General features: G+C 38.8%; 1 protein-coding gene across 8 annotated transcripts in view; it reads left to right on the top strand.

Annotated features, from left to right (window-relative positions):
• Positions 1-13,033, top strand: part of chl1b (cell adhesion molecule L1-like b) — a 742,190-nt gene that overhangs the window by 691,539 nt on the left and 37,618 nt on the right. For 6 of the 8 annotated variants that reach the window (XM_080183774.1, XM_080183743.1, XM_080183751.1 and 3 more), the window contains 3 exons: positions 3,541-3,657; positions 4,006-4,167; positions 5,829-5,960. In XM_080183774.1, the coding sequence (XP_080039900.1) occupies positions 3,541-3,657; positions 4,006-4,167; positions 5,829-5,960 (411 nt within the window). The remainder of the gene's footprint in view (positions 1-3,540; positions 3,658-4,005; positions 4,168-5,828; positions 5,961-13,033) is intronic. The other 2 variants (XM_080183783.1, XM_080183793.1) reach the window with 2 other exon arrangements.

Genomic DNA, 13,033 nt, shown 5'->3' with positions numbered 1-13,033 from the left:
CCTCATACCCTCCAAGTTCCTACATCCCCATGGTCCTTTAAAGCCCATATGTTAATTTAACACCAACAAACGCCAACCAATGCCCCCATCCCACACCCTTTGCCCTTATTTTCTTCATGCCAAATCTTCTAGTATCCTTCAACAGATTTTCAGCAGGTTGACAGTTCTGTGACAGTGTGCCAGTCTTCTTTTACAGTTCTTTGACAGTTCCAATTAGTTTATGCATTTTTACACAATCATGCTTTCTTTTAACAATCCAAATTGTACCTAACTTCTTCTAAGAGGTGCTTTTCCTATTCCAAAAAGTGTTTTATCTATCCCAAAGAGTCCCTTATCTGTCCACAAAGGGTACATTGCCTCTCTCAAAGTCTTACCCCTGCAAAGGGATGCACTTGTTATCCACACGATTCCACCAAGTTCACACAAGCTCTAGCACTGTCCAATATGCACAATCCTAGTTTCACATCCCCTGGCTGACCAAAATCCCACTTCAATAGAGAAGACTGGCGATCTAAGTAGCCAGCTGCTCCATAAACTGTGTATGTGTGTACCCTGACCCAAATCCAGTCTAATCCCCCATAGAAATAGAATGTGCCATGTTTGGGAGTGAGATTTAGAATTTCTGGGTTCACCCATGACTACACGACATAGGGAAGATCTGCGCCAGTATTAGTAGTTCAGGTTAATCACCTTTCACTCTATCACGGCTTTATCTTTTGTTCTCTATGACCACATCCACTCTCATCCCTCTTTGCAGCTTTTGCTGTGTAAACTTGGTGTATTTCTAGTTTTTCCAGTTCCAACAAAAAGTCATCAACCTGAAATGTTACCTCAGTTCCCTGCTCCACAGATGCTGCCTGACCTGCTGAATATTTCCAGCTTCTCTGTTTTTGTTACAAATTTAAGTAAAAGTCTGAGTCTAAAAGCAATTGTCAAACACATATGTATTTAAAATTGATCCCACGAAATGTTTGCATTTGAATCAGCGATACTTGATTGAATACGAAGTGGAGGAAACCAACAATCCTGTAGTTATTGTATCATAAATAGATAAAAATGTGTTTTCTATGTATGAGGTTTTTCATTTGTAATGTACTGTGACAGAGAAAGAAGCAACCGATCCTGACAGTACATGTATGATAAAGGTGTTCTGTTTTTTTTCCTGCATGCTTTGAAATCTCTCCATTTGTGCTGAAATCCAAGCAAGTGAGAAAATACTTAGTGTGATTGTGTTAGCAGTTTATATGGAAATAACCTAGACATTGCAACGCTACAAGCTCTCAATTGAGGTCCCTATTCACCAGTGCTTGGCCTGAGGAGGCATTTTTATCTGGAAGAAACATTTTGGAATCCTGGTACTAAATACTTGTTACTAATGCGGAGCAGAAAACAATATGATAAAATGCCTTTATCATTTTAACAATATGATTAAAATGACTTTATCATTTTAACAATATGACAAAATGCCTTGGATGTAGTAATAAACCAAAGTCACAACTTGGAGAACAAAATATGTGGGCACCAAAGTAAAGGTTAAGCCTAATTTGTATCTGTAGGAACCAGGAAGCTCCATTTCAAACAATTAATAGTTAGTTCTGTTCTCAGTTTTTGAATTACATTACAAAATTAACACTATTTTGTATGTGTATTTGTAGTTTTACACAATAGAAGAGTATTGTGTAATGTAAATTGTTCAAATCATACCATTGTTCCCTTTGTGTTCTTTCCCAGTACCCTTTGACAGTTCTGTAAATTCTCATGTGTCTGTTTCTGTGCTTTATTTTTCAGGATTCTCTTCCACTTTCTCTATTCCAACTTCTTCCCTTACCCTAGTTGCCAATGATTCTCTGTCTTCTATAGGTATTTCATATTCAGTTGTATAATAACCTACGTTTTAGCAACATGAATTCAAAGTGGTGTATCATAGGAAGCTGAAGTTGTGAAGCTTTTATTCCAGTAGACAACGGATTAGCATATTGAGATTTCTAAAGTTCTCCCTGCTGTGTCTACATCTGTTTCCACAGTTGAAGTTTGCCATCAGGGACACAGTAAAGGAATACTACCTGCAATTATGTTGTGTGCCTTTACAAAGTAGGACATACAAAATACACAGTCAAATGACACATCAATGGACATTCTTTTTACCAGAAGAAAATTACCTGATTTGAAACTAAAAATTTGCCATTTTCAGCACTTTTCAAATGTACTTGCTTTGTGTCATTTATCACAAAACTACTTGTAGATTGTACTCATCTGACAGGAGATTGTATTCAATGAGCCATCGTGATATTTTCCACCTTTGAAAGTGGCTTTTACACCAGTCAAAACAAACTATTTTATATGCAGAAAAATGTAAAATAATCATTCTGACTCTCAAAAAAAGGGGACTGAAGATGCTAGCACATAAGTTCAATTTTGCTCCAGACATTGATAGGTTCTAGCAGTCGATTAAATGTAAAAGCTTGCTGTAACTGATTCACGCTTAGCTAGAAGCCATAAGTTGGAGATCTGTTACATTTGGAAGAACTTGAGTTAATTCCTTGGAACCCATGACAAATATAAGTACATATAAGAGTATGCAATTGGAACAGAAAATGAACAATTTATCAACATTCTGTGCTTGAGTTTAATATTGAGTCATTTTAAGATGACCTTGAATTGTATTGAAGGCTGAGATACCAGAAAACAATATGCTTGGCCTTTTTGTCATGAGGTGTTGCTTAGACTAAACAACTGCTTAAATTGCATTTCTATCAGTTATCATTTCCTTGTGCTCATGGAATTCTTGCTCCCAGCAGCATCTAACAGCAGTTCTGCAAAGCCCAAAGTGAGGAACTTGGTAATATTGAATATTATTCCAGTAACAGTGTTATAATACTGATGGATAAAAACTTTGTATGTTTCTACAATTGTGCCTGTGCAGATTTGGCTTTTTATTCAATTACTATCCCATTATCTTTTCCCAATTTGTCTTGATCTGTATCCTCGGGGCTTAGCTAAATCTTTTCTTAACCGACAAACTAATAAGATTGAAGTGACAGTGTTTCCTCTTGCAGAGCCTACTGTATTCTGCTGCCTTACTGCAGATTGGAACATGATAGAATTAGCTGCTCTGCCACTTCAACATTCCCAAAGAAAATATTTGAATTGGATCTTGTATCAATTAGCTATTTACTAACATTCATTCCTCAGTCCTCTTATCAGTCTCTCTGTAGGACAAAATTAAAAATTAATTTGCAAAAATGAAACATTTATCATTTTCAACTCATCTTGATTTCTTGTTCCACCCTGCAGTATGATAGGGTTTGAAATTAATAAACATGCCATTACAAGCATGCACTTACTGCTGATTGTGCAAACCAGAATTTAATCAGTAGCCAACAGTCAGCCTGGCATTTGTTTAACTGAATCTTTAATTACAAACCCTGCAATGTGCATGCCGTTGGGAAATTTGTAATCTAACCCTCCTTTTTCCTTACCTATATCTGCAAATAATGATGCTGCATTAATGCGATATTGCTTGTCTTGTTACTTATTCAGTAGTTCCAGTCTTGCTGAACATCAGTTCTTCTGTAAGTGCAACATATGCAAACATCAGCTGGATTCCAGGAATGGGACATGCAGCTTCTGAATTTTATGTTGCATACATGAATAACCGTAAGCTGTTCTCGCTCTCTAATTCTTGCAGAAATTGTAATGAAATCCCCAATGGGCCTGTTAACGCACCTATTCCACTAGCTCCACTAACTATGATTAATGAAGCAGATCAATTCAGTTTATTTCTTTATAACTCAGTCGCAAATTAGCACCAGCCATAGGCAACTTTTGTTATAAACACCAGATTATATTATCATTGTATAATTTGTATTGTTATATAGTTTCCATTGACATTTTAAGAAATAAAAAGTCTAATGATGAATGTGACCCTAATTGTGCTTGAGTTGTTTTGGGATTCAAATCTGAACCAATGTGTTGGAGTTAATTTTCTTAATGCGATTTTCATAGGTAAAGGTAAATGGAAGATTTCAGACGCAGTAAATGTTTCACAAAATTTCCACATCTTAGAAGGGCTAGAACCTGGATCTGAATATACAATCCGTCTTATGGCTAAGAACTGGTTTGATAACAGTAGCATTTTTGAAGATGTTATAGAAACAAGGGGAAAAGGTGAGGCGTGGTCCCATTTAAAATCTAGTGCACACAGTTTGCTTACATTAAAAGTCAAATTACTGAAAAAAAAAACAAAACAGTGGCGGAGCGAGTGGGAGGGGGTGGATCATCCCTCCCACACCTTGCCTGTTCACCACCAAATTATTCTGAGATCAATCACCATTTCATTGGAGCACGCTCTCCAATTCAGTCAGAGGCACCTCTGTCTCTGCTTCTAACCCTCAGGTTCGGCCACCAAGTCAGTGCAGTTCCTGACCCAGCCTTTATACTAGGTTTGGGAAAGTTTTCCAGTTACCTTCTTGGATTCTCATCCTCCAATTTGGCCAGATTTCAAGTTCAACAACCCAACCTACTCACCTCCTCCACCTGCCCTTCCCCTTTCCCAACCCCTCATCTTCCCCCCACCACCTACATGGTGGCCAAACCATGCTCCGCCACTGAAATAAACGTTATTTGTTCAGAAGTATTGTTGATATGGAAAAGTATTTTCCTAAGATTATAAGAATAAAAACATGTTTCAGAATAAGTCCCAGAAAAACAAATCCAGATAGTATAATCTATAGGAATTATGATGTTGAGACAATGTGCACCTAATGTTCAGTTCCTTGGGATTCTTTACACAGTAGTGATTAGTTGCTATCTTGACCGTTCAACTTATTTTTCCTTAATTCATCAATATTGTTTGTGCATGGGCTACTGATGCTTTTGCTATTGCTTAACTGGCTCTTGTTACCATGCTTTATAATTTACTCATGACTGGTATATCAAGCCAAAATCATACATGATGAGATAACAGTGAATGAATCAACCTAATCAGTATCCATGCACACACTGGTAATTTCAGGTTCTTTTTGAATTTCAAAGCTATTCTCAATTCCCTGAATAATTTTATGTATTTGTTCAGCAGATGTCAAAAACAATTTGCTTAAATTTTAATCTAATAGAGAAGAAATGGTTATTACCCACAGTGTTCCTCATAATTGTGTTTTCAGGATATAACTATGACAGATTCCTTTGTTCAGTTCATCTGTGGCTTCATAGATAGCTGAAATGGAGTTTATGAGGCAGGGTCACATCCAGGAGTTGATTGGCATAAAACTACTGATACAAAAACAGTGTCCTGAGAATTTTGTGAAATAGTACAGGAGACAATAGTTAAGAATAACATAAAACATTTCACAATCCCTGTGGTATTTTTCTATAACATAGACAGGTATGTGCTTTTTATAGGAAATCCAAAATTGTACAAGGCTTTTTTTTTAGTTTTGGCACCTTTTAACTTGGTCATTTCATGCAGCCATTGTGCCAAGTGCTGTTAATGAGAAGTGTTCTTTCAGACAAACCCGAGTTCAATGGTATAACATTACACAACTAAAACAAATAAGGTTTTTTTTTCTTGCAGCTCTTTACCAGGTGAGATGTGTCTTGCATTTGATGGAAAATAAATAATCCATTTCTAACAAACAAGTTTAAATATCTAAAATGCTAGTAATTATTGATACTTAGATAATGTGTGTGAGTAAAAGTGATGTATGATATATCAATTGTGTAACCTTGTCACAATTTGCTTTATATTGTATCTTTCTGATGGTGAAAATGATTACTTAATTTTACTAACTGTTGCTCTTTTTAATTATTAATTATGTGGCCTACAACAGCTTATGCAGGAATTCATGCAGGAATATCGACGCAAGGATGGTTTATTGGCCTGATGTGTGCTGTTGCTCTCCTTACCTTGATTTTACTAATTGCTTGCTTCATAAAGAGAAACAAAGGAGGAAAATACTCTGGTAAATACTTCTGTTTCATTTATTGAGTGTATGAGAAATTATCTGACAACCGATTATAAATGCATATTGAAATAAATAATGTTAGTTCTGATTGAATGAATGTAAGCACAGTAGGAAAGAAAATCATTTGTTCCTGATGGTCAAACTAGTATTTAAAGTGTATGTCAGTGCAGAAGTCCTGTATCAATGTTTCCAATATAAATTGCTAAGTCCTCATTTAGAGTGGAAACTGCAAATTTGTCTGTGTGACAGAGATATTCCTCTATAACAACTAACTCTGCAGCTTTGTATCTGAAATTTCCAGAAATCTTTCAAAGGATTTCATAAATATAAGGACAGTATGAATGCAAATTGTTTCTTTACCCTCATCCTCGTCTCTTTTGACCTGAAGAAAACACTTAATCTAGATCCCAATGTAAAATATCAGAGGAGTCAGGCTAGTATTGCCAAAAAGTCAAGTGCATGCATTTCACTTCCTGCCCTATGAGTTGATTCATGGGTAAATTTTTATACAAATCGTTTTTCTATTTTTTTTGGGTTATGAGTGTCACTGGCAACATTTGTTATCTATCCCTAATTGGTGGAGGTCAGTGAACATTTAACATTCAGATTGTCGATGTTAATTTTAGAATTGAAATACTGCATGTAAAAAGTTGTTTTTCATGCTTTAGACTCTATAGGTGTCATTATGGGGTGAGTTTCTGAAGTGTCTCTCCAAACTAAGTCAACACGATAGGTTCAGGAAAAGCTATGATGATCAAGCAATCATAGGTAGAATCACTTCCCCAATTCTCTTTGAAATTATAATCCAAATGCAGAAATCATAAATTAAATTACTTTACTTGGTTTTGCAACCATCCAGAGTATGAGCAGTTTACTAACAGGTTATTTCAAGTTCAATTTCAGACCCATCTTTTATTCAATAGACTGTATAATCAGCATGGTATTTAATGGGAAAAACCATCTATCTGATTTTTTCCATAGGATAAATAACAATAAATGTAAGTATTAGTTATGTTTTGGGGTGCTTATTAACAGAACATAACAGCAGGAAATGTTTTATGTTGATCATGGTTCAATGATGAACAGGTTTGGTAGCACCTTCTAAATCCATGATTGCTATTATCTAAAAAGACAAGGGCAGACGCTGCATAGGAGCACCACCTGGAAGATACCCTCCAAGTCATTCACCACTCTGATAGGGAAATACATCATTATTCCTTCACTGTGTCAAAGTTCTGGAACTCACTCCATTACAGCACTATGGGTACCTGCACCTCAAGGACTGCAGCGATTCAAGAAAACAGCTCACCATCGCCTTTGCAAGGACAATTAGGGATGGGTAACAAATGGTGGCCAAACCAGTGATGCCCAGATTCCATGTATGAATAAAAAAAAGTTCATTAACTTGCATTCTTAATTCAGCTTAAAAATAAGAAAGGCCTCAAATACTCTTAACTCTGGAAAATGTGAATTGTTATCTCAATAGATAGTTTTCTTTCTATAGAAGCTGTTGAATCTGGCTTGCTGTTAAATCTTAATTGAAAATAATTTTGTTAGAAAAGTACTGAAAAATAATATTTCCGGCTTCTCCCCTTGTATTCCACAGTCAAGTCTAATTTCTTATTACCAGCCAACTTATTTATATTCCATGCACCAAAACAACTCTCAGCCCAATATCCTGATGTGGATTCTTTATTCATCTTGTCTCAAATGCACAGCTTTCTGAAACCAGTCCAACTCTCATCTGCTCCAGTCTGCTAATTAGATTCCTTTCATTATGGAGACCAAAGACACATTTGATACTTTTCCAAACCCAAATAATAAACGTAGATTGTGAAGGAGATTAGTATCAATATTATGAATTAGCACAGAATCTAAAATCTCTGAACTGGTTCAAACTGGCTAAAATAAGTGTTGCACATGGGGATATATATACAGTAAATAATAGGAGTTGGTTGCATCAGAGTTTAGTATCCAAATATAGGAATAGCCAAATAGTTAGGGACTCTTGCCAGTATAGCCAGAGTTCTTATCCTTATGATGTTCTATTCTGAATCCTCATCTCCAATCCATTATATTGATAAATCTAGAATAGCTTTTCTTCTGAAAATTGATTACTCTTTCTGGTTAAAATTATTCAGCTTTTCAGGCCAGTGGCTTATTTAAACTCTAATTCTTCAGATGATGAATCCAAGTATCTCAGAGTACCTCAGTTGTAAAGTTTTAACTTAAATTAAAACTGAAGAACATAAGAAATAGGAGCAGGAGTAGGCCATCTAGCCCTTCGAGCCTGCCCCGCCATTCAATAAGATCATGGCTGATCTGTCGTGGCTCAGTTCCACCTTCCCGCCCTCTCCCCATAACCCTTAATCCCCTCTCTTATCAAAAACCTTATAAAAAAAATGAAGAGTAATGGGATCTTCAGTGTCTGGGATTAAAATACCGGCATGTGACCCAGTTGTACAGTATTTGAAATAATACCAAAAATAATTCTACTTAGCAATTTAAAAAGCTTTTTTTAAATTGATATTTTCACTTTGCTTTCACTTAACTGCTTACTCCTATTCAGGGTTGCGGGGAATCAGAACCTATTCCTGTAGACATTGAGTGTTAGGCAGGATTCAACTGGGACAGGATGCCAGTCCATTGCAGGGCACACACTCACACTAAGGGGCAATTTACCGCGACTGGTCTACCTAACTCGCACATGTTTGGACTGTTGGAGGAAACCACAGCAGTGGAAACCCATACAGACACAGTGAGAACATTCAAACTCCACACAGCCAGATGCCTGAGCCCAGAATCAAACTCGGTTCCCGGGAGCTGGGAGGCAGCAACGCTAACCACTGCGCCATCATCCCATCCAAAATTGATAACTAATAAAGTGTAGAATGAATAATACTGAATAGAGTAGGCTTGACCAGGTGGAGATAGTAGATTCCCTTCCTGTACTGAATGTTTTAATTTATAATATCCCTATAATATCAGATTTAGCTCATCACCAATGTTCCCACCAAGCTGCATGGGTTCACAGTCAAGAAACTGCTTACAAGGTACTGTGCAGGGCTTATGCTGTGATAAAGTGCTGTTACAATTCCTACTGATACTGGTAACTTTTTAAAGATGATTTCAATTCCCAGTGACTGACTCGAAGGATCACACAAGATTTCACATGTTTGAGACTTTCACTGTAACAGACTAAAATAAACATTGACTAAACATTACAGTAGTACAATAGACTGCATTAAAAAAATGCCCCTTTTTTTCCTAACATGACAGAGATCTGCCAGTATGATGATATAAAGCATGCCTCCAGACACTTTTTTCCCCCAAAGTTTTTAAAATATGGCAAGAAAAGCTAGCGGTGCAGCCAGTAAATTGCACATCGATTTTCCCACCTGAGCCAACACTTTGGAATATAAAGGAAAATTCCATGGAGTAAGTCTGCACACAACAAACCCATTTTCTTCTGGTGCGAAAGCCAACACCTCTCTATAGGACTTGAGGCCTCCATGGCAGGCAGAACTCATAGGCAATGACATGCACTGCCCTGCTATTTTATCCTGAATTAAAAGCAACAGTTTAAAACACAACCATCTTACAATGTCTAGCAGACACAATAATGTGCACTGCTGCACTTGGAGATACTGGGGCAAACTCCAGGTGTCAATGAGCTAAGATCACCTTTTATCACATCCTTGACTATCAGCAAAGAACATTTTCATCTAAACTTAATACCTATGTTTTCTGACTCTGCTGGAAGGGGCCCAATCAAAGCTTTGGTAATGTCATTTTTTTTAATGAAATAAGCACATTAGGATATGAATTACATCTGGTATTCTGTCCATTATGTATCTATAGAAGGTGAACCTGTTTTTGGTTTGCTACATTGTCTTGTTGGATTACGTGCAGTCCATCTTTCATAAAGATAGATAAATACAGGTGGCGGTGAATATGATATTACACCGGTTGATGTGAACAGCGAGTTTTTATTTCACAAACCATGGGTCACAGTGTAATTTAACTAAATATTGGACAGTATATTGTATGCTTCAGGCCGAAATTCCGTCTGGGTTCCGAAATGCAAATGGCCAAACACTTTTTTTCTTCTGATTTTTCTTCTGCCTTCCTGACATTCTGCCATTTTTCTCTTACCGTATTGCACATGGGCATGCCTGGAGGAGTGAATGGGAGCATGGGGAGGGGGGAACATTTGATCAAAGGCACCCAGAGAAGTAAAGGGACCAAGCATCAGGAAAGGACACATAGTGTTGACCCTTTGTCCTCTCCCTGTGACCTCCACCCTTTGGAACGCTGCTGCTTCCCTACTTCCTTCCTCTTCCCTGTCCCTCCCCAAATGTTACTTACCAATAGCCTGGATTTCTCTGCAATCCTGTTGCCATACATCCAGCAGCACTTATGGTCTTCCCAGTGGTGTTACTGAGCTCAAGAGCTGCCAGTGTGTGATTGGCTAGCAGCTCTTTACAGGCTGGACTTCTAACTCACAGAGTCTTGATTCCTGGGGGAGGGCAATCATTGACCTCACTATTCCCTATTTGGTTTGTGGTATGGCAGGCCTTCCTGAAAATAGATAGTATGGGCATCTTGCCAGCACCCCTAATCCCTCTTCAAGATTGTATCCCCTAGTGTGCAAAGCATGTACCTGCCTCCACTGAGGTTAGCTTCCCCATTCTAAATGGGGATGAGAATCAGATTTCCTCCCCTACACCACTTTCATCTGATGGTGTAACGTTTCCAAAGTCTGTTAAAACCACTCTTTCAAATGTCAGTATTGGGTGAGATATTGTAATGTTTATGTATTTCTGATGCAGTAATTCATCATAGGGCTGTGCCCTTTAAAGACAAGTTGAACCTTACCATTGACCAGCCCTGTGTATATTTATTTGCAGGTATTACAGTGCTTTTTCAACAGAAAAAAACACCATCCTCCAATAAAAAATGCTTTACGGTGTCCTGTCAGCCTATACTGTCATTTTTTATTGTGATTTAAATGGCACTGTCTAATTTTTAAAAATGGTTTTGATATTCAAAAACAAATCTTTTCCCTTACATTGATTGACAAATACTCTGCTTCGAAATTGAAATGAGCCCCTGCTGCTCTTTCTTTTCCAGAGAGTTGTCTATTGTTTAAACAGCTGGAGTTATTATCAATGCTTGACTGACTTTCAAGTGCTCATGGAATACAGCACAATGGGTGTCCCATTCACCTGAGAACGAATGACAGTTTCAAGAAGTTGTAATAACAGATAAACGGTTCCTGGCTTCTTGATACAAATTAGAAAGACCACAAGTATTGCAAGTTTTTTTACAATTGGTGGAATGCATCTTTTCATCCAAATGATTTGGAGACTTTTGACATGGAGACTTTTGTTTAGATGTGAGAAGTTTATTTTCTTCTCAAGTAATGTGAAATATTTTCCATAAGAATTGCATGGAACCTGAGGACAGTATATAATGCATAATGGATTGAGTGGTAATGGGGCATCAAGGTGGTGAGAAGTGGCATGGGTGATCTGAAGGGTCACGGAGGATATTTGGGAAGCTTAAGTGCCGGAAGATTGGAAAGCGGCTAATGTTACGCCGTTGTTTAAGAAGGGTGCCAGGCAAAAGGCAGGGAATTATAGGCCAGTTAGTTTAACATCTGTTGTAGGTAAAATGTTAGAATCCATCATCAAGGAGGAAATAGCGAGGCATCTTGAGAGGAATTGCTTGATAGAGCAGACGCAGCACGGTTTCGTTAAGGGGAAGTCGTGTCTGACAAATTTACTGGAGTTCTATGAGGATGTGTCTAGGGCGGTGGATAGAGGAGAGCCGATGGATGTGGTTTTTCTTGATTTTCAGAAGGCGTTTGACAAGGTACCTCACAAGAGGTTATTGCAGAAGGTAAGGGGGCATGGAGTTGGGGGTAGGGTGTTAGCGTGGATAGAGGATTGGTTGTCAAATAGGAGGCAGAGAGTGGGGGTCAATGGGTGCTATTCGGATTGGCGGTTGGTGACTAGTGGAGTGCCCCAGGGGTCGGTGCTGGGGCCTCAGCTATTTACCATTTATGTAGATGATCTGGAGGAGGGAACCGAGTGTATGGTGTTGAAATTTGCTGATGACACCAAGATTGGTGGAACGGCAAATTGTGCAGAGGGTGTGGAGAGTCTGCAGAAGGATCTAGATAGGCTGGGTGAATGGGCCAGGAAATGGCAAATGGAATGTAATGTTGGCAAGTGTGAGGTGGTCCACTTTGGTAGGAATAATGGTAGGAAGGATTATTACTTACGTGGCGAAAAACTGCAGCAGGCGACGGTGCAGAGGGACCTCGGGGTCCTTGTGCATGAGTCGCAAAAACCCAGCCTGCAGGTGCAGCAGGTGGTCAGGAAGGCTAATGGGATGCTGGCCTTCATAGTGAGGGGGATTGAATATAAAAGTAGGGAGGTCTTGCTGCAGCTGTATAGGGCATTGGTGAGGCCGCAGCTGGAGTACTGTGTGCAGTTTTGGTCGCCGCACTTACGCAAGGATATTTTGGCCCTGGAGGGAGTGCAGAGGAGGTTTACTAGGCTGATACCGGAGTTGAGGGGGTTGAGCTATGAGGAGAGACTGAATAAACTAGGCTTGTACTTGTTAGAGTTTAGAAGAATGAGGGGAGATCTCATTGAGACGTATAAGATGATGAATGGGATGGATAGGATAGAGGTGGAGAGGCTCTTCCCGCTCAGAAAGGATAGTAGGACTAGGGGGCACAGCCTCAAGATAAAGGGGGGGAGGTTTAGAACAGAGTTGAGGAGGAGCTTCTTCACTCAAAGGGTGGTGAATCTCTGGAATTCTCTGCCCGTTGAAGTGGTGGAGGCTACCTCGCTAAATATTTTTAAGACGCGGGTTGATGGGTTTTTGATAAGCAAGGGGATTAAGGGTTATGGGGAGAGGGCGGGAATGTGGAACTGAGCCACGACAGATCAGCCATGATCTTATTGAATGGCGGGGCAGGCTTGAAGGGCTAGATGGCCTACTCCTGCTCTTATTTCTTATGTTCTTATGATCTGATGGGGCATGGGCTAGCACAG

Source organism: Carcharhinus amblyrhynchos, chromosome 3 (assembly GCF_965287045.1).
Source record: "Carcharhinus amblyrhynchos chromosome 3, sCarAmb.v2.hapA, whole genome shotgun sequence".
NCBI classification, from domain to species: Eukaryota; Metazoa; Chordata; class Chondrichthyes; order Carcharhiniformes; family Carcharhinidae; genus Carcharhinus; species Carcharhinus amblyrhynchos.
The sequence above is the reverse complement of the archived record's forward strand: the minus strand, read 5'-3'. Positions and strand labels throughout refer to the sequence as shown.